Consider the following 22,846-nt stretch of genomic DNA (forward strand, 5'->3'; position numbering starts at 1 on the left):
GACTGCGCGATTGCATCATCGCAGTCCCGCCCCATAACACAATGCAGAGATTACCGGCATTGTGCAGGAGGAGGCAGGGCCACGATGATTTCATTTAGCACGAATGGACTCCTCCCGGACTACCGGCATCTCCTTTCCTCCCGCAGCTGCCAACTTGTACAGGACAATACAAGTGGGAGGCTGCGGGAGGAATGGGGATGCCGGCAGGGGGGTGAGGGGAGGGGTCGTTGTGGCCGGGAGACTTGTGTACCTTTCCAGATGGCCAGGAGCGCCATTCTGGGAGGGTAGGCAAGTATGAAAAAGATGAACCCTGACCACGCGCTTCGCCACCCTGTGGCTCGAGGACACAGAGGAGCTGGCGTTCAGGGCGATGGACATCTCCCCCAATGGCCACTTCTTCAAGTGCAGACTCCCCTCTGGGTCAGCTGCCAGTTGAGAGGGAAGAGTGCAGTGACTGGGTAGCGGTTGCTATCTTGCCACTTGCATGCTGCCCAGCTGCTGAGGGGCCACCATCTTGGCGCCCACTCCCCGGCCTGTCCGCTTTCTTGCTCCAGGGTCACTTCACCTGCCTGGACATTGGTGGGCCCCCTCTCCATTTGTGGCCAGATGCCCCCCACCCTCACTCCGCAGGGACGAGAGCAGCACTGGCCATGCTGGCTGTCAAGGCACTGTGGCGGGATACATGTTGACATGATGGGCGGATACTTGCGGGCCGCAGTAAGCCTTTTATTTTTCTTCACTTTAATATGTTTAATCCCCCTTACTGCCACTTGTCCCCCATATCTGCTCCCACCGTATGGTTTGGACTTTTTGCACTGCTGGACTCACCTCTATGCTCCCCAATGTATTTTGTGCACATGGTATAGCATGTTACTTTATGCCATGTTTTGTCTGCCATTTGCAACATTGTTTTATTTTTAATCAAAAACTATAATGTCTTGCTGTCGTATTTTTGCTTGCCCAGGGCTGATACTGCCAACTACCATTCTCTCCTTACTTCCACATAACTGATTCTACAACTTCCCACTGCATGTTACTGCTATGGAATGCTCATCCTGTCCAATGTAACCTGTAAGATGAGCGACCCATGGAATTACTCAGGCAGGGGGTATCCTTTAAGGCCAGTTTCACACCTACCGGTTTTGACCGGCCAGGCATGAATCGGGCGGTAGCCATCCCGGTTTTTCCAGGCACTGTGTGCCTTTGACAAGCAGCGCTTTGAGCCGCTTTGTATGTTTAAAAAAAACAAACAAAAAAAAAAACCAATTGGGCATGCTCAGCAGCAGCTACTGCACAAGCCCGGCCGGCAGAAGCCAGTCTGTGTGACAAATATTTTATCTCTCCCATTATGTGTCATCAGTTCCAGGCATTTCCTATTCTGCCCAGTATAATCCTGCATAGTGCGCCTAAAATGGCTGCCTTACCTGGACCCTGCATCGCTAGGATGACTAATCCTGCAACTGATGACCCAAAATGGCTGCCAAACCCACTATAGTAGCTCTGTGGTCTCTGTATTTCATGAAAAGCTTTTCTGTATTTTATTGTTCCTGTACTGTATTATGTTTCTGTACTGTATTATATGTTTCATTCTGTTAAAGGCCTATTGGAGAAAGGGCTCTTTATAACTAAAATTATTATTATTTTTATTATTATTAACCAAGAGGCTAATCTCAGCTAAAAAAACAAGTATTCTACTCATCACAGTCTGTCACCAGAGCCCCTAATTCATACTTGCCTACTCTCCCGGGAGTTGCGAATCGCATCATTTAGCCCCCACCCCCTCCTCACAGACCCGCAAATCGCTGGCTTTTCATCTAAAGAGGGTGGGGCCTAATGACGGCTATAGTCTACCCCCCGAAGCTGAGAGTAGCAGCTCCTCTCCGGCTGCACCCGGAAAAGGATTCCTGAAAAGTCGGTAAGTATGTCCTAATCATGTTGTCATTGCTATTCTCATTACCATTGTCTAATAGCAGTTCCCTTTCACGGGCCTTAACGTATTTTATGTTGGAAGCTATGTGTAAGGGGGGTATAAACGGGTGCTTACACATCACGCTGACCTTCAGGGTGCTGTGCCACTTGCATTCAGTCCCAAGACAAAGCTCAAGGTGACTCCAGGAAGAAAAACACTGACCCAGTGAGAGAGAGAGGAACCCAGAGATCATGGAACCAATATGCCGGGTTGTGTGTAATGTAATCCCTGGTGAAGCTGTGAAAATTAAGATTTGGAAACCAGGCTCACAGAAATAAAAAATGTTACTGCCAAAGATGAGAATATTGCAAAGATATTGCCAATTTTTGGCTGATTTGCCAACTATTTAAGGCCCTGGCTGTGCATCTGTATCTCCTAAACAACCACCATACAAATGCACAGTAAAATAACACAATACTGTATACTATATATTAAAATGTATATTTTAATTATTTAAATATATCTAGGTTGCTTGGAACCTCTCTATTCTTTGTCACTGATGTTTTGTCACTGAAGTTTTATCCTGATATTTAACACATTACATAACATTCAGATTACATCACATGCTTAATATTTGGAATGGGTATGAAATAACAGCTGCTCAATAGCCGCTGGTTCAAATCCCAACAGCGGCATCCCAATACCTGAGGATCCTGACAGGGGTGGTAAGTATGCTAGTGATGCCTAACCCTAACATGCCCCCGGTGGTGCCTAATCCTAACCTCCCCCTCCTGCACCCTAAACCTAACCATCCCGGGGATGGGGTGCCTAACCTAATCCCCCCTTCCCATAGCTTAACCCTTCCCGGAGAGGGGGGTGCCTAAACCTAACTCTCCCCCAAATCTTCCCACCCCGCTGCTAAGACCTAAGAAGCCCCGCTTACCATTTGTTCAGGTTGCCGGCTGCCAGGATTTCAGCGTGGGGCTAAAGATAGGCATCAAGATTTCAACGCCTATCTATAGTCCCTGGTCGGGCTTCCAACATCGGGATTCCGACGGCCGGCATCCTCTAACTACATCCCTTAATTTCTATTTACCCTTGCTATCATCACCAGTTTAGTTTTTTTCCAAGTTAATTAAATGTTTAAATGTTTTTACATTTACTCCTGTACTCTAACTCTAATATGTACATTTTTATTGTTACTTATTCAAAATATGTAATGCAATACATGTAAGTTTAATGTAAACTTATCTTTTGCAAGGTACCTACATTGTGTTATAGTTACACCCTTCTTTCTTTTTAGGATAGAAGATTTTGATTGGATGATACCATTTAGACATGCAATTATACCATCACTAAACAGCTCTGAATATCTTGGTGGGTACTGTAATGTTGTTAATATCCAGTATCACCTATTCTGGGAATGCAGATCACACTGTGCTTGTCTGGTAAATTTACCTGGGGAGCTGTTAGTGTTGCATGTAGTGTGAACATTTTGTTAACATACCATATTCACAAAGAGAAAAGTACATATTTATTTAGCTGCAAAACAAACTAGAGGACAGATCTGCCTACCAGTAATAGCAATGAAACTAAGGCAGCAAGGAGTTTTAAAAATAAAATCTGACGATGAACTGCTATAAACAAGGAGCAATGTTGATTAGGATCATGTTTTCCTTATCATTCCTTATTTGCTGCAGGATGCCTCACAGTGACAATGGGAAGCAGTTTTGAAGCCGTCAGACGGAATCCCGACCGCCGGCTTCCCGAATGTCTAATCCCGGCAAGGGTTAAATGACAGGCATCGAAATCCTGATGCCTGCCACTTTACCTACGATCGAAGATAAGGCGGGCGCCAGTGGGGGGGGTTAGGTTTAGGGCTCCCAGGGGAGACTTAGGGTTAGGCACCCCCCTGGGAGGCTAGGACTAGGCTAGAGGAAGGGGGGGTTAGGGTTAGGCACTTAGAGGGGGGATTAGGGTTAGGCCATGCGGCTGGCGGTAAATCATACCGAACCCGTGACAACACCCTCAGCTGCCAGAGTTGAGTAATGTACACCACAGTGCCACACTGTAGCAGTATATGTACTGAAGGAAAGACCCGGTTGGGTGCAGGCTTAAGGGGCCTATCCACTAGGCGCCCTGAAAGACTGAACGACGCCGAGTTGCGGTGCCCGCACTGAACGGCGTTCACTGAATGTCATTCAGTGCAGGAGCCCGACCTCCTATCTTGAACATGCCGAACCTGACGAGCGCCGTCAGATTGACGGGCATGTTCAGTAGATAGTCGGGGTTGGCAAGGACCCAACGTGCACGCGCATTGCTGGTCCTTGCCGGCTATCCATTACTCGACTTTGTGAACAATGCGACCAAAACCACTGGTTTGGTCGGATTGGTCACAAAGTCGTGTAATGGTTAGGCCCCTTTATACTTTCTCATATACTGTGGGTAATGCCGCCTGGTATCAGACAAATAATTACTTTAGAAATATAGAGAAAGAGACTACACCACAAAGTTTACTATAACTAGTACTATATCTAGTTATTTGTACAATAAAATTTCTGTGCTGTGAAGCTGGTGGACTATGCCTCAAAGTTGTCACGTCAAATAATTATACTGGACAGTTATTTATTATCAGAAAATCAGGTTACTAGCAGTCTGATTCTGTGCCATCTGAGGATGGTTACCTGTGACTGCATTCAAAAAAGCGTTACCCATTGTTATTAAAATTTCATTTTCACATCTCATGTGTCACATGTCCATCCTTCCTCCTCATACCTATACACATACATCTATACATAGTATAAAATAAAGTCCCTGGTAGGCATCTGTCTGTTTGTTTTGGCTAATCTCGAGAACCACGGGACACATTTTGATGCAGTTTTCACCTTTCTATAAGGCATTTGTCGAGGAAGGTTTAGGTGTATGAAACATTAATATATGACAAAAGGGAGCCGAGCAGTGAGAATTTTAGTGAAGCAAGTCCATGAAAAAACAGACGTCTGAGCGATTTCTTGGCTTACGCTGCCTAAACCGTTAAAGATATATCACAACAATGGACTTTATTTTATATCATGTAGAGATTGATACGTATTATCCGGAATCTCCAGAAAAATTAATGCATACTAACCTACCCTTCCGGAAGTGTCGGGAGGCTCCCGAATTGTTGGGGATCCCCCAGCACCCCCGGCAGAGTATCCACATCTCCTGCATCCTGCACACTTCCTAGTAAAGTGGGCAGTATGGGGAGATAAATCCCAGGAATTATGGCATAATTGCCGTGACTCACGGCTCCATATGGAGGGGTGGAGCTAAATGATGCAAAAACGTGTAATTTAGCCCCGACCCTCATCTTGCTCCCAAGATTCGCGACAATTTGCAGTGGTGGGCGGGGCCTAATGACGTAGTAAGCGGTCACCAGTGTCTGCTCCCCGGGCATCTCCCGGGGGGCAGATAAGTAAAGTAGGTCAGTATGAATTGATGTATGCCCTGTTTACTGATTCAAAATGTCAGTTTTTCCCTTTTTTTACCATTCCTATTTCATGTATGTGAAAAATGATTCTTTAATTTCAAACCAGCCCAATAACGCACAGGGACAAACACTTGACGTGGCTGGAGATGACCTGAGAAGACAACTTTACGTGAGCTTTTTGCATGTCACGGCAAAACTAAATCTTTTTGCGTTCATATCAGGAGGAAAAACGACTAATGTCTACAAAGCAATCTTATAAGACCTTGGTTAAAAAAGACTATTCAAAAGTGCTCTCATGCGAAGCCAGGGCAGGCTGCTAGTAGTAATATAATATATAACTAGTGTAGACATAACACATAGGACCTGATATAGAGTAAGAGGCGTAACTAGGGTATTTCGTGCCCAGGGCAAAATGAAAAATTACGCCCCTCCTTAAAGTTAAGTGTATTTCTGAGTACTGCTTAAAACCTTTTACATAATGGGGCCTATTCATCATCACAGTTAGGGGTCTATTTACTAAGCAGTGTTAGGAGACAAAGTGAAATGAGAGAAGGTGCCAGCCAATCAGCTACTAACTGCCATGTCACAGGCTGTGTTTCAAATATGACAGCTGGGAGCTGATTGGCTGGCACCTTATCACTTTTCACTCTGTCTCCTAACACTGCTTAGTAAATAGACCCTTTAATTTTTACAAAAGCTGGTGAAAATGAATATTTTCACCTGCAATTGTAAAATCTAAGTTTTCGGGCTATTCATTAAGAAGGTAAAGCAGGAAATATCACAGATATCTCCTGCTTACCTTCCTCTGGCGGAATGGCCCTCTGTCCCTATACACTAGTATGGGGACAGAATTCATCAAGCTCCGAAAATATAATATTTTTGGAGCTTGAGTGCGGGAGCATTTGCCATCTTCAGATGGCGTTTACTCCACTTGTGTACCATAACCCACTCCTTCCCTATGGGAAGGAGGTCTAGGTTGTGAAGAGAGATCCTTTCAGATCCCTCCTCCCCTGTCTGGCTCCATCCGCCGGACGTCGGGGCTCTTGTGCGCATGCGTGACCTGTAGGTCACGGATGTGCACTAGTATCACTGCTCCGAAAGGAGCAGTGAAAAGAATCACTGCTCCTTTTGAAGCAGTGATACACTTCGGGGAGACAGCTGATTTTCGGATCAGCTGTCTCCGTGCCGATGCAAAGATGAATTTCTCTGGCGCTCGCATCTAATTAGAATGCTAATTATCTGGGTCTGACCCCTATATGATAAGATGCTAATGTTCATTAATGGTGTGTTAAAATGGTATCCACACTGACACATTATGAGGTTGGTAAGAATTATCTATATATTCTGTTATATTATAATTACGCTGCTGGGTATGAGTAATCTTTGTTGAGTAAAGAGAGAAAGAAAAAAGGAGGGTTCGGGGACAAGCTCCTAGTTGGCTTAACTTCGGTCTTAAGGGCCATTAGGTGGATCCTGACACATATTTAACAACTAGGATACACATAATGATGTCTCTAAAGTCTCTGAAATTAGGACAACAATGTATTCAGATAGATTTATTTTGAGGTTTATATTAAACAGGACCCAATGACCAAATTTTTTTTTGGCCACTTGGAAGTGTTTTATTAATGTCTAAGACAGGGACTGAGGAGTAGATGTACTAAGCCTTGGAGAGAGATAGTAGAGATAAATAAAGTACAAACCAATCAGCATCTAACTGTCACTTTACAGTCTGTGTTTGAAAAATGACAGTTAGGAGCTGATTGGATGGTTTTTTATCTCTCTCCATGGCTTACTATATCTCTGCCTGAGTATGATATCCTCCTGCTCTTGACAGGGACAAAAAGTAATGCCCAACAGGAGTTGAGACTCCTAATTGGTGCTTTCTCGAAAAAGGGAAAGCCCTGGTGGAAAGAGGTCTCCTTTTAACTTCAGTCTGGTTCCAGTAGTGCGGCTTCAGTTGGGACTGTTTAGTTAAAATTTCCTAGCTGGATTGGGTGCCTGTCAGCTCTCCTCCTCCTGTATGGTACACTGCAGCAGGCCACTTAGGTGGTTGGCATTGACAGTCTAATGGAGCTTGGGCAAGTCAAAAGGGAAGTCAATGAGCAGAAGAAAATGCCGTAAATAACAGTAGGAACTGGAAAACCTGGATATAATTCTTTATGCATGAAGCTTTTGCCCAGATAGAATTGCAACTTCAGTTAGATTAGCATGATCAAAATTATCCCAAACATTGGTTATATGTAGTTAAATGTTCATTTAAGTCTAGGATGACAATCACAGGATAATAGATGGGTATCCCAGTGTAAAGGGCATATCCACTAATAGACGGAGAAACGAGAGCACGATTAGGACATTGTAATCGTGCTGTCGTTTCTCCGTCTGTGATGTGCCTACACTGAATGTTCAGTTTAGGCACATCCATCATCCCCGTACATGCTGAACCTGACGTGATCGTCAGGTTGTCCAGCATGTACGGGCGATGATAGATGTCGGAAATGACCAGCGAGCATACGCATCGCTGGTCGTTTTTGACATTTAAGTGCCTGATTTGCGGCCGATTACTGAGTGATTGCACGAATATGATGTATTATAGCGGCACGTTGTTTAGTGCTGCTATATCGCTTCCTGCTTCGCCTCTTTGCCGAGGCAAAGCAGGAGGCACTAACGATGAGATGTAAGAACTGCAAGTGTCAACTCCCCCCTCTGGCGATCCCTGCCTGAGTACACAGCGCATCAGCCTGGGGCTGATGCACTGTATCTCTGTCCTGGCCGGCTCCACTGAGAATGCTCGGGATCTCACAAGTATCGCGACATCCCGCGTGCAGCCCTGGAGTCGGCAGCCCCTGCAGCAGGGACAGCGCTGTCCCTGCTGTGGGGATAGGGCATCGCCAGGCTGTAGCTGTCGATAGCGACAGCTGCAGTGAGCGGAATGGTCAGACGAACTGACCGTTCATACATTGCCCAGGCAGCACCGATAATGACGGGTGCCCCTGTCATTTATCGCCAACCCCCCCCCCCCCCGATCATACATCGGGGAGAAGCGGTATCAGCGCACATAACATGCGCTGATACTGCTTTGACGCTTCATACATCTCCCCCTCTGTGCCTTATAACCAATGCAGGGAAATTATACTAATGATCCCATTTGAATGTATATATCTTTTTTTTCTTCTTTATATCTATAACAGCTTCATAATGGGTGTAAGGTGCAATCAGGGAGATTGCTAGACTCTTCGGGGAGATTGCTACTATTTCAGGGGTCTCCCTGATAATCATGGAGAGTTGGCAAGTATGGGTTAGGGTGATGTACAGGAAGTTAATGGTCGCTTTACTATAATTTATGGCTGTGTGGGGGCTGGAAGGCCACGTCTTCCTGCTGGTTTGGAGGCACTGATCATAGCAAATGCACTGATATGTTCTTGGGATGGGCTGATTAGGGCTTGTTGAAATGAACGTTTTCCTAGCACAGCATGGCCATATTTGTGGATGATGCTTTAGCAAATTTTACCAAGCAAGATCTCTCATATGTTGGGTTAACACCCACCCAAGATTCCTCCAAACAGTCCAGAAATGGTATAATCAGTCCAGAGGCTTGCTCATCCCAGACTACACAGGCTTCCATATAGCTCCACCTTTGCCTGTATTTTCCTCTCTGTGGAATACCTCTTGGCCTACCTATGCCAGCCAGCCTCACCCCAGCATGTAACATCCAAGACACTTTGCAAAAAAATAAAAGCAATTTTTCCCTTTTTGGGTTCCCGGTTTCACTTGCGGACACTCTCCATAGGAATGAATGGGAAAGCACTGATAGATCAGTTTGCAGCAGTTCCCATTCTCTGACCAATCATTTCTATGGAAAGAGCTCACTAGTGACCTCTCATTAGCGGTGGGTTCCCGAAAGGGACATGTTGTGTGGTCTACAAGGACCACACAACATGTGATTATGACATTCAAATATTGAAGAACACCCACCTGGGGGATGCGCCTCTCTATAGTATTATTTTCACCCATAGCAGCATAAATAGGATATATATTTGGTTTTTCACTAAACTGCACATTATGGGCCTGGCTCAGAGATGGATGCAGACGCTATTGGCGGTCGCTCGTCTGCAACTTTATGCAAATGCCCTGGTGTACATCATGAACGTGCAAGGACTGAGATACCCACTTTCAGCATCTGTACACGCTGTTATACCGTCTGATGGGTCTTCAGGCGCCACCATGGGTCACACCAGCCCTATGGTAGGTGCAGATTTTCCATCTATGTATGGCCTTCAAAGATTGAGCATCTGAGTACACAAACACTTCAGGTGTTACGGTGTGTCCCGTAACACGCCTATAAGATGGACCATCTCCAGGTCTGTGTAGCCACCTACCAATATTTGCTCAACTTCAACAACATTAGCATTGCGTGCAACTCATAATCAGGCCATATGTTTCTTCCTTCACAAAAATATATATGTATCATCATGATACTATGCATAACTAAACAACCACTCAGATAAATGCTAATACTCAAACATGGCCAAAATCAATGATGTTTACAATCTTTATTATAAAAGATACAGAGGTGGACGCAGTGTTGATACTGCACACAGTTGGCCAGTGTTGTAAGTCTGCACATGCGTTCGTGTCGCACTGCACTTGCATCCCGATGGGTACCATAGGGAGATGCAGAACATTTGGCTAGTCAGACGCAGGCATGTCGCTGACAGCGGCTGTGCCTAAAGACGCAGTAGCGCAGACTCAAAATGCCATGTTCAAATGGTGTGTCTAAAGCAGGGACTTGCAGTCAGGGGAGGCAGAGTCATAATCCTGAGATTTGATATAAAAATTATTAAAATAATACAAAGAATATATTTATAACATAAACATCTTCTTTGTTTATTATAATCATTTTTATACTTAATACTCACTAGCTTTGTGGAGCTCTCTTGGACTGCAGGGAGACAAGAGATGAGGCAGCAACAGCTCAGCCTTGCTTCTGTATAGTCAGACACTGCTTGCAGAGCTGTTGGCGGGGCCACACCACAGGCAGTAAGCTGCACAGAAGAGAACTAATAGAGGCATGCCTCTGAGTATAGGGGGGGGTTGTGCCCTGAGCACTGATGGACACTTTGAATGTGTCATGTGACCAGGAAGTGCACTGCTGTGTTTAGAGATCGGAGCTGTCAGCAGCAGCAAGAGAAGACACAGTGATGCAGCTAGGAGAATCAATGGATACTGAAGCTTAGTGTAGGGAGGGGAGAGTTACAGTGAGCAGGCAAGACAGGCTCCCAGCCTCAGACCCATCTCCATGTGTGCCTCCCCAGCCATTAATCTCACCGAACGACACTGATCTAAAGAGGCACCGAGGTGCAATAGCGCCACTGCAAGTGGAGTTCTCATAACTCAGGATGTTTAGAATCATTCATGGCATTAGCATAAAGACGCAGAATGCGTCTGCGGCAAAAGATGCAGCCACATCTGCATCCATCTCAGAATAAGCTCCATTGTTTGAGTTATATATGAATGACACAAAATAGGTTACAATATTGTAACTTCTTCTAAGTAATACGAACTAGTATATGAACATATACACAATGTAGTTCTAAATATTTACCCCTTGTGTCTACTCATAATGGTATGCTAAACATACGCAAGCCCAATCACCGTATTCATATAATCTAATATCAGGAACGGACTGGGGCTGTATTTCAGCCCTGGCAGTCCACCCTACACTCGCGTGTGAAGGGGGGTGTGGTAAAATCAAGGGGGTGTACCAAGGGTCATGGGGGCTGGCCTCGCAGCACGCCCCCGTCTCTCCCCGGCCCAGCACAGCAGCCGCCGGCCCATCCATGCCTCCACCCCTTCCGTCTCCGTGATATTACAGTGATTCCGAAGCAGTGGAGTGGAGGGCGGGGGACTCTTCCTTTCCCCCTCCTCGAGCCGGTCCTTAGGCCATTGGCCCTTCTGGCATGTGCCCGATGGCCAGTCCGGCCCTGTCTGATATCTTGTTGTTTCAAATACAATTTATATTTTTGTGGTTATATCTTTAGGGTGCAATATTGTTTGTGATACAAATTAACAATAATCATCTTATTATCATGTATACTATTACAAAGGCATATGCACAACTGACAATAGCAGGAAGAGAACTACACAGAAGTTTTCTAATTGCTTTTACTCTTTTCACTCACTATTCCATATTTTTAACCAATATTTAGCCATTTATACAATAGTGCAGAGGTTCCCAAACTCCGTCCTCCAGGCACCTTAACAGCCAGGTTTTAAGGATATCCATGCTTGACCACAGGTGACTTAATTAGTGCCTCATTCAATTTGATTTAACCACCTGTGCTCAACCATGGATATCTCTAAAACCTGAACTGTTGGGGTGCCTGGAGGACCACGTTTGGGAACCTCTGTTTTAGTGTATTATGTTAAAATATATAAAAATAAAAGTGATGTTTTAGTCTTTTTGTTCAGAGATACCAGTGCACTCCCCTATTACCTATATCTTCTTTTTCTCTAGTTACTGATCTATGCCATATTGTTTAGGGAGTAGCACCCCCTTGTGTACAAATGTTGTAATGGTGTGATAGACATAAACTAGCATCACTATCTCGGTATACTGAACCTTTAGATCAGTGTTTCCCAAACTCATTAACAATGCATGGTTTCCATTTTGCCTAGTTGGTGCAGGTGTATTCATTACTGGCTGACACATTTTAAAATGTTTCACTTGTGATTCTGTAAGGAGACCTGGAAAATATGCACTGTAGTGCTCTCTGAGCAGGGGTGTATCTAGGGGTCTGTGCGCCCCTGGCAAAATAATGTAATAGCGCCCCCCTCCCTCCATATTTTCTGAATAATTATATTCTGTCTCCCCAGCCATCCCCCTTCAGTGTCCCCAGCATTCTCTTTTCTCTGTCCCCTGCCAACCCCTTCTGTGTCCCCAGGCATCCCCCTTCATTATCCACAGCCTTTACCCCTTCTCTCTCCCCAGCCATCTTTTTTGTGTCCCCAGGCATCCCCCTTCATTCTCCAGAGCCTTTCCCCCTTCTATCTCGCCAGCCATCTCTTTTTTGTGCCCCCAGGTATTCCCCTTCTACTCCTCCCCCCACATTCAGCCCCCGCAGCCCACACAGATACTTACCGTACCTTCCTGCTGTGGTGTGGCTGCGGGAGGCTCCTCAGTGAGAACATCAATGCGGCGCGCGTGACGTCATGACGTCACGCGCGCCTTGTGTAAAAAGAACTTTATTGATCAGATGCTCTGCGCTCAGCTCCTCCACAGAGGACGAGGAAGAGGAGGATGCAGCCCCGCAATGGAGGAGCTCCAGCCCCTGGCACACAACAGGGCTCAAGCTGTCAGAGTCCCGGGTGAGAGCTATGCCGCTGCCCTCCTCCCAACACTCCCTCCCTGGGCAACCGATCTCCGGCTCCTGCAGCATACCCACACAGGCTCCCATGCCTGTGAACACCTCCGTCTCCGCTCTGTCCCCCTTGGAGGCAGCCGCAGCATCATGGGCCTGGCCTAGCACCCTCAGTGCCCCTGACGAGCCTCCCCCCGACCGGTGCAGGCGGGCAATTGCAGGGGCATATCTACCCTGTGGCTGCAGGTGACACCACTGGGCGGCGCCCCCCCCTTTGGCCGCCGCCCCGGGCGAGTGCCATCCTGGCCAATGGGTAGATACGCCCCTGTCTCTGAGGAATGAGTTTGGGAAATGCCGCTCTCTATCATATGTTCTAAACCCTGTCCTCAGGACCACAAACAGTGCATGTTTTCCAAGTGTCATCACAGAATCACAAGTGAAATAATTAGCTCCACCTGTGGATCTTTGTCAGTGAGTAATGATTACACCTGTGCACCTGCTAGGTGACCTGGAAAACGTCCTGAGGACCAAGCTTGAGAACCACTGCTCTAGATGTATCCTTTGCGACTCATTCTTTCCTACCCCCTCCCCCCTCTTTTCAAATTAATTAAGATTAACATAAAACTAGCTGAATTACAAATAATTTAGTTTGTAATACTTTATGCTTCTAATAATCATTGCATTTTTTTATGATAACAATTTTTTGATAATTTTAGGTATATATAATGTATAAACCTCTCTATTAACCACACGTATGCTATGTCCCCCAGCGCAACTGATTTCTGCAGAGAGCACATTCTTCCTGAGTGGCCTTCTGTTTGTTCCTGTTGTTGGATCCATGGTATGGGATTATTCTGTCACAGTGACTCTCGCTCATGTCATCATCTGTTGTGCGGGTAAGTAATCTGTGTATGATACAAGTTTATTTTTTATTAAACGCTATTAATATTAAACTGTTAACTAAGGTGTGAGAAGGAGATATTGCCACATGAGAAGGGCCAACCCCAGCCCTTTCCCCACATGGCATAGAAACTACCCTTTCTATGCCATGTGCACCTGCTACTGGTACACATACACCATCTCCCAACAGTCAGTGAATCATGTCAAAAGTCCAGGAATGCGAGATGTCAGGACTGTCCCCTGAAATTGGGATTGTCCCTAAACCAAGGACCGTTGGATCCCAGGGACTGATTTGTCCTTATTCTCCTTTTTGTTTGCCCTTTGCAAAAAACGTCCTTTTAGTCACCGATGGATCCCTCCCAGCAACCCCCGCAGCGCGTGTCATTCTGCGCATGCGCAGAAGGACGCCAGAGGGGCTTCTGGGTCATAGACCTGGAAGTCCCTCCATCGCAAAGGGCCGCTCTTACCGAGACAGCGGTCCTTTGCGGTGGTCTTCATGCATACCAGCGTTGCTAATGCCGGCATGCATGTGAAGGGTAGCGGGATGCATCGCATCCTGAATGCGATGCGTCATGCATCCCGCCCTAAACCTCCTATACTTTATTCAGACACTTAACTTTTGAACTACAGTATGTTCAGGTTCATCCTCATACACTGCGGCTGCAAACAGCCCCTCTTGGCTCGCTAGATCCCAGGCAACTGAGCTCTGCTGAGTGTCTTTTTCACTCAAAATGTACATCTTATTCGCACTAATAAAAGAACTGGAAGTGACAAAACTATGCTATCTAGCACTGATTAACTTGATGTGCGACATTTATACAGCTGTGTGCAAATGAGTCTGAATCTGTATAAGAAGTGCTACAATGCAGCAGTTGCAGCTTTCTCTCACACCAAGTTCCGTTGTGCTTCATTTGTGACTTGTACGCAGGGGAGGATCTATAATTGGTTAATTTTTTTAATATTTGTCTCTCTGGACTCCCACGTCAGCGGTATAAGCGCTAAACACATTGCCTGGAAAATGGGCGCCACTGCCTCTTTCCCAGCATTTTGTGCATGCGCAATAGGGAAATTACCAGGAAAATGGCTTTCGCACCATTTGCCCGGTGACCTGCGTATGCGCTGTAGACTCTGGGCACAGATTAGTACCCAGAGTCTACTGCTGTGCTCAGTGCGCTGCCCTTCGCCAGTGAGAGAGGAGGGGGCCCTGGACGGAGACTGCACACGGGCACACTCCTCTCTTTATACTCCCCTGCTTGTTTGTGCTTAAAACTAATTCCTGTGTGGTTAAAGTCGCAGCCTCGCTGCTGTAGTACACTGAGAGAGATGTTTTGTTGCACCTGCGATGCGAATAAGATGCAGAGTTTAAAGCAAAAGGTGGTACGCTATGCCTCTCAGAGCGGCCCAGTCACGTTGGGTGTCTCGGCCCGTATGACACATTGCGGCTAAGTGTATGAGGACACATCTGTAGGAGCACTTTGTTATTAATAACTTATATTTAATTCTCCTTGTATTTAAAACACACAATTGTAAGCATGCCATCAATGAGACACAAACTCCCAACCTCATGTACCTCACTCACATATATAACATGAGCTATTTGCTCCTTTCTAGTAAGATTAGTAATTCTAGCTAAGTGTAAGCTAGTTGCAATTCTTAGCTTAAACAACTGCAGCCAGGCAGAATTATGTAATGCTGACTTCCATATCTGCTGCATTCCATCTATGTTTATTTGCAAAATCAGCCCTAGGTTTCTATAGGAGCTACTACATTGTGAAATCTCTTTAGATGGCATTAGTCAGTGTAACCGATGGGTCACTTTACACCAATTTTTGTGGAAGAGACATCCAAAACATCCCACCCCAGTAATCCCTGCATGCATATGCGCAGCCTGATGACTGAACCTGCGCAGTGTCAATTTTGGTAAATTCCAGCAATGTTAAGGGGGGATTCAATTAGACCCAATAAAACAGGATTTTAACGCTTGAATTGCCTACGGGCAATTCAATTAGATCCCGTCTTATTTGCCCGAAAAAATATCTGTTTTTGGGCGAATACACATAGGATACATGATAAGTTCACGGATTCTATGTGTTAACGCCAGTGCCTGCCCGAAAACAGATAGCTATCAGGGATTTTTTTTCGGAGCCTGCTGAGCTCCTGAAAAGAAATACCCAGTAAGCAGGGCCGCAGAGAGGGGGTGAATTACCCAGGCTTGTTGGAGGGGCCCGGGTCTGATGCCGCTGCCACCCACCCCCTACAACTGTCAGCAGCCCAGCACACGCTACAGTGGTCTCAGCTCCCCCACACCCCAGCACAGGGAGAGATCACCATGATTGCTCCCCGAGTCCCCCATCTTCAGGCCTGCACGGCACTGGTGTTTTTTTCTTCTTAGGGGACGTGGCCACACCTGCCATGATTAGGTTATGCCCTCCGATAAGTGCGGTCTTTGAGGTTAATTGAATTAGCGGGAAATCAATAAACCGGCGGTAAAGTAATTTCTTATTGTCACGATATGCAGCAAAAACAAACTATAATTATTGGAACCAATTCCACACGATATGCAGCAAAAAGAAACTATAATTATCAAAACTAATTCCCGAATATTGGTAAATATGTCCCTAAAATGCTTCAAAATGTGTTTTTCTTTTTTTCTAGTCTAGAGTAAACCCCTCTCTTTTCAGATAAGTGTGTGTGCTGGCTGATCAGATACATAGACATTTATCTGATACATATATCTGCATCTCTTTTCCAGTTACTCAAGAAGTTCCTATCATATGGCAATGGTGGCTGCAAATAGGTAATGTCAGTAATATACATATTGTACATGGAGATGTTTTCTAGGTTCACAAAATGTTGAAATTAAATACTGGGACACCCATAAGACCTGAAGATTGCTTAGGCCACATAGTCCATCCCCTTATAGCTATAAGTCCCAAATAGGATAACAGACTTGTAGTGTCCTTTTCCAAGCTTTCCTGTTAATTTTAATTGCATCAGGAGTTAGAATTATAGCAAAATGAGAATGGTAAGTTAAGTCTTAGGGTTGGGAAACATGAGTTATTTGGGGAAAACTGGAACATATGGGAGCTCTACCCACTACTCTTGTATATCCACTGACACCTAGAGAGACATTCACAATGTCACCAATGGAAATTTTGTATATGAAATACTCGTACAAAGCAGACCCCTGATAATACTGAAGATATGAGGGGTCATTTTCATGGGCTTAGCATACTTCATGTCATATTGGTGTTGTTTTTTGTTTTAAAGTGATGGAACCCATATCTTATATAAAGCAGTGAAGGGCAAGAACTGTGCAGGACAGGGGTCCAGTCAAGTTAGGACACCAGAGATAGATGTACAGCTCAGTAGTGGCTTTATTAGACCCATGTGTATGATCACCAAGCGAGGCGGGTGAAGGCTGGGACTGGAATGAGGTGGGTGAAGGGGCTATATACCATAAAAGCAATATTTACATAGAGAGTAGCACAGAGTGAGGTAACATAGCAAACTCCTTCATAGATGTCTATTAGCAATACCATATACTTCACAACATTTAAAAATAGGAAAATCCAGACAAAATTGTCCGTGGCCCATGGATTAACCCAATCAAAACACAATTCATATATATAAAATATATATATATATATATATATATAATTAATATTAATTATGCATGCATGCCAAGGGTCCGGCACTCCCCAAAAATTACAACCAGCAGTCGGTGCCCTCACGTATAATAGAATATGTAACCAAAGGTGCGGCACTCAGGATTTCAATAAATAACTCTCACAAACTGGGTAGCTTAACGACGTTTCAGTTTATCACTGTCTTCAGGTTCAATAACATATAAAATCAAACATACATTTATACCAGTGAACATCACCTCATGTGCATCACACCTGCCTCCTCGAGTTGGGACCGCGCACCCGCCCGTGTACGCTAAAAAATGACGTCATCACTCTGTCCAGCTGATTGTGATGCATCAGTGTTTACCTTCACCATAGTAACAGCAGTATGAATACCTGTGGGACAACAGTATTATGTTATTACAATAACCACATCACAAAATACAGCATGGCAATATATCTAATTCCTTCTCATAATAAATACTCTATATAATCTGCAGACTCTATATAGTCTGCAGACTTCATTATTCTTATATCAATGCCCCAAGATCAGAGAATTTTATCATAAAAAACAGCCATAGGAAATGGATTTGTTTAAACCCCGGAGAGAAACAACATCCAACCGGGCTATCCACCTTGCCTCACATTGCAATAGTTTTACTGATCGATCACCGCCCCTCATTGTTAAAGGGATGTGATCAATCATACGGTACCTTAAGCTGTTTAATGGGTGCTTACACTCCACAAAGTGGCGTGCAACGGGTTGGTCACTCCTACCGGTTGCCAGGGCATTACGAATGGCTGAGCGATGGGCTGCCACTCGCTCCTTGAATTTTCGTTCCGTCTTACCGACTTAGCTTAAGCCGCACGGGCATATAATTTGATAAACAACAAAGTTTGTATTACAATTCAATAAGTGGCGTATCTGTATTTTTCTACCTGTATGAGGGTGTGGGAACGAGTGTCCTGATAACAAATATTGACATGTAACACACGAACAACGGATACATCCTAATTTACCATGTTGTAAAAAAGATGAAGCGTATATTTAGTTTCATTTTTAGAGACATCCGCTTTCACAAATAGTCTCTTAGATTCCTACCCCGTGAATAACACGGCATTAGAGACGTATTCTCCAAATGTAATTTGTCATCAGATGTTAAAATTGCCCAGTGATTCTTAGTAATTTTATGAATATTAGGAGAAGCCGTGTTGTATCTGTTCAGCCATGGAAATTTTTTATCAGCCCGAGAATCAACTATTTTCTTCTTTAACAAGGTTGCTCTATCCAGACTTAGGGCCTCATTCAGAGGCGGTCGTAGGATGCAAGCGGTCGCTCAGAAACAGGGCGGCCGCTTGCATCCTGAACGGCCGCCTCCATGTCGGTCGTTAGGCTGTGGGTTAACACCCACAGCTCTAACGACTGCTAAGGGAGATGGTCGCGATGGTCAAAACCATCGGGCTTACGACGAAACCCTAGGGTAGGGTCTCCTCAACCTTAAGCCCCAGGGAGCTTCCTGCTCTGTTTGAGCAGGAAGCTCCCCACTGACATCACTGATGATGTCAGTGGGGACGCCCACAAAACGGCAATCGTTCCGAAAGGAACGCCTCCGTTTGGCCGGACACGCCCCCTGCCCGCCCAGCAAACGGAGCGAGCTGTCAATCAACATCGACAGCTCGCTCCGTCTGCTTTGAGCCCACTAACGACAGGTGATCCATCATTAGCGGGGGCTCACGCATGCGCACGACGGAGCAGTCTCCGTCGTGCGCATGCCCTGTGGACCAAGATCGAGTCGGTTGCGAGCGCTCAGCGCTCGCGACCGACTCTGAATAAGGTCCTTAATACTTTAGCTCTAGATTCCATAAGGCTCACTCGTGAGTATCCTCTATCGATTAATCTATCAATTAGATCATCTATTTGTTTCAAAGCTTCTTCAAAATCACTATTGATCCGTCTAATGCGGATCATTTGTGAATAGGGTGATCCCCTTATCAAACTGCTTGGATGGCAACTCTGTGCTTTTAAAAAATTGTTACTATCAGTCGGTTTTGAAAATACTGTAGTAGAAATCTTATTATTATTATTATTATTATTATTAATCATAACTTTAACATCCAAAAAATAGATTGCCTGCTGGCTCATCATGTAAGTAAATTTAAATGGACCTTCCCGGGCATTGTATGAGTCAGTTAATGATTTCAGGGTGTTTTCTTCACCCACCCATAATAAAAATAAATCATCTATAAAGCGTGTGAACAATAGTATATGATCAGAGACCGCAGAGTCTCTGAAAAATAACTCGTTCTCCACCGCAAACATCACCCCATTTGCATAGGCCGGAGCGGCACTGGAGCCCATAGCGCATCCTTTGGCCTGTATATAAAACTGTTTATCAAGAAGGAAGTAATTATTAGTCAAAATTAATTCCAACAATGATATTATGATCTCTATATTTATATATTATCAGTATTATATATGCCACTAGACTCTAAAAATCTCTTAGGAACAGCAAGAAACGTCATGCAGCCACCCAGCTTGTGAGAGTTATTTATTGAAGTCCTGAGTGCCGCACCTTTGGTTTTATATATATCTATATCTATCTCATTATGATAGGCTTCTCCTTTAAACATTTGAATTGTCCCGCAGAAAATGGAACTTGGTTACACGTTATCCATACAAAAGAGATTGCAACTATACCCCCTTGAAGCCAAATGTAAATATAACAATTAGTATATACCCCCGCCCCCTTCAATTCCTGATTCCTCCTACTTTGTAAGTTAGGTACACACCTATATAGTTATCAGGCCAATCATCCAATATTGGCGAATCTGCCCAATAATTGTATAGGTGTGTATTCAAGAGTGTTAGCCAATAAATGGTTTAAGATGATTCTGCAAATGGTAGATCGGGAGGTTGTATCTTATGAGCAGTTTAATATTTAAGATGCCCAACCTCCCGATCCATTGAAGACAGCGATCTAGAAATAGTTCAGGGCACACATTGATCGGATAATCATTCCAAGGATGGGAGCGTTTATCTGAAGTGCCAAGTGATCGGCATAATGTGTACCTTGGATTAGTCTATACTATTTATATTTCAAATATAATTTAAATCAAAGCAACATACAAGTGTACATCTTTCTCTGCATTAAAACACACATATCAAAGCTCAACCTGCAGGAGAATTAAACTCTAGACCACATGTGTCATAGTTAGAAATGTAACTAGAGAACTACAACTGTAATTATGTAGTTTGTGCTTGCACCATGGTAAGGATAACCTTCACTGACTTATTCCACCTGTAAAATACACAATACTCCCAAGGAAGGGATTCATACACCAAACCTGCTTTACCATATTTAGACACTTAACTTGTGAGCTATCAGTACATGTATAATGCATGTGCACATTGTCAATAATAACTTTAATTTAAATCCCCTTGTCTTTGAAAAACACACAAAGCTCAGCATGTCATGCAGGCTAATGAACTCACAACCTCATGTGCCACAATCAAACACTTAATACATGAGCTATTTGCTTCTGTATGGCCAGCATAATAATATAACTATATGTAAACTTAGATTAGGGGTTCCTAACCATGGTCCCCATGCACACTAACAGCCCAAGTTTTAATGATAGCCATACTTGAGCACAGGTATCTTAATTAGTAGCTCAGTTATTTTGATTTAACCATCTGTGCTCAATCATGGATATCACTAAAACCTGGACTGTTAATGTGCCTTGAGGAATGAGATTGGGATACACCATTGCAGCGAAACAAGATAAATGTAATATGTGGCTGCAGGATAGTAGGAGGTACTGAGTCACACTTCATAGATCTGCTTAGTTCCAGTACGATGTGTACCCAGACGATTTATTGTGCGCGACGGACCAGGCGAGGGTGCCGGCATCAGCAAGTGCATACACACTTGCCGATGGCGGCAGCATGGCATCGCTAGCTACATCCTCAGATGTTTCTGCATGTACAAAAGATCTAAGGATGCGACGGACGTTCCGCCGGAGCGCACGTCGGCATTGTGTGTACACACTGGACAATATGAACGATTTGTCATTCCGATGCATCGGAATTGGCCAAATCGCACAAGATATCGTCTAGTGCAGGGGTGACCAACCCGCAGCTCCTGAGACTCATGTGGCTCCTTTGTTTGTAAAATGCGGCTCCCCCCACTGGAACTGGGATCACTGGTCTCTGAAGGGATCATAGACTAAAGAAGCCTCTGATCGCTTCAGAGGCCAGTGTTTCCACTGATGCACCACCCTCCCCGGGTGGTGACTAACCCTAACCTCCCCCTGGTGGTGCCTAACCCTAACCCCTCCTCCATCCCCGGCCTAATCCTAACCCGCATATTTACCATTGGGATGCCGACGTCGGTATCTTGATCTTTTCAGGATGGCGGCGGCGGCATTCTGACGGGCGGCGGTATATTGACGTCCAGCATCCTGACTGCATCCCATGATTTAGTACTTGTAGTTAGAATTACTAGGCTTGCTACACAGGCACAAATACACAGGAACAAATAGCTCCTGTATTAAGCATCTGATTGCAATATTTGAGTGTTTGAGTCCGAGCCCCCTGCATGGCATGCTGAATATTGTGTGTTTTACATACAGGGGGATTTAATCTACAGTTATTATTAATAAGGTGCATATCGCCTGCCCATTGTGGCTTAGTTGACTCAAGGGGGTTGCTGAGAAACAACTCATGCGACAGTAGAAAGGGAGTGGACGGACTGGGGCTACTGAGCAGCCCTGGTAGTTCCCCTGCGCGCGCGCCAAAGACGTGCGCACGCCCGCAAATGGGGCGTTGGCTCACCTCAAGAGGGTGTGCCATGAGTCACGGGGGCCTGGCCTCGCTGCACGCCCCCGGCTTTCAGTATCCCCGACCAAGCAGAGCTCCGGGAGGCAGAGCTGCGCTCCCTGAGCTCTGCTTGGTACTGGGTTTGACGCCGTACCAACCCATCTGGCCGTCGGCCCTTCTGGCATTTGCCAGAATTGCCAGATGGGCAGTCCGGCCCACTGCCATGCACATGGGGACTTTGCTTGAGATCATCTGGCAGTTGGCAGTCCCGCCCTTTATATTAAATATGATTTTGATGGGAGTGTTCATTAGACAATGACTCTTGTTTTTCAGGCTGTGGATTGCTCCTTATGATATTATCCGGCCAAACTCTTGCATACTTCACATACAGCAGCTCATTTCAATGACGCCAACAACCATCTAATACTTCAAAACAGGCATTATTGTTTCAAGTACAAAATAAAGCATGAAAACATTGAGGTAAAATGTGGAAAATGACTGTGTGCCTAGAAAAGCAACATTTCTTTATGAATTCTTTATTTGTATAGCAAACCATTGCAGAGAGGCATTTAAAATTCCAACTGAAAATAACTGACATACTGTAGAGTATTGCACATTTATATTGTGTCAACATTATCAGTTTATGTGCAGGGCAGTAGATTGAGCCAGGTGAGATTTTGAGACTCCAGGAACCATAAACTCATTTATATTATGCCTTCTTGCCAGGTTGTGTCATTATATGTAGGGAGCCCACAAGTT

At 44.9% G+C, this 22,846-nt stretch overlaps 1 protein-coding gene across 1 annotated transcript in view; it reads left to right on the forward strand.

Moving 5' to 3' along the window:
• The window catches only part of LOC148473207 (putative transmembrane protein 244), a 50,143-nt gene extending 27,624 nt beyond the window's left edge, over positions 1 to 22,519 (forward strand). The window contains exons 2-5 of the mRNA XM_088459988.1: positions 3,213 to 3,286; positions 13,510 to 13,635; positions 16,392 to 16,436; positions 22,421 to 22,519. Coding sequence (XP_088316114.1) covers positions 3,213 to 3,286; positions 13,510 to 13,635; positions 16,392 to 16,436; positions 22,421 to 22,494 — 319 coding nt within the window. The 3' untranslated portion in view covers positions 22,495 to 22,519. The remainder of the gene's footprint in view (positions 1 to 3,212; positions 3,287 to 13,509; positions 13,636 to 16,391; positions 16,437 to 22,420) is intronic.
• Positions 22,520 to 22,846: the final 327 nt, after the last annotated feature.

This window comes from Taudactylus pleione, unplaced genomic scaffold (genome assembly GCF_031769625.1).
Source record: "Taudactylus pleione unplaced genomic scaffold, aTauple2 ptg000959l, whole genome shotgun sequence".
Classification (NCBI taxonomy): domain Eukaryota; kingdom Metazoa; phylum Chordata; class Amphibia; order Anura; family Myobatrachidae; genus Taudactylus; species Taudactylus pleione.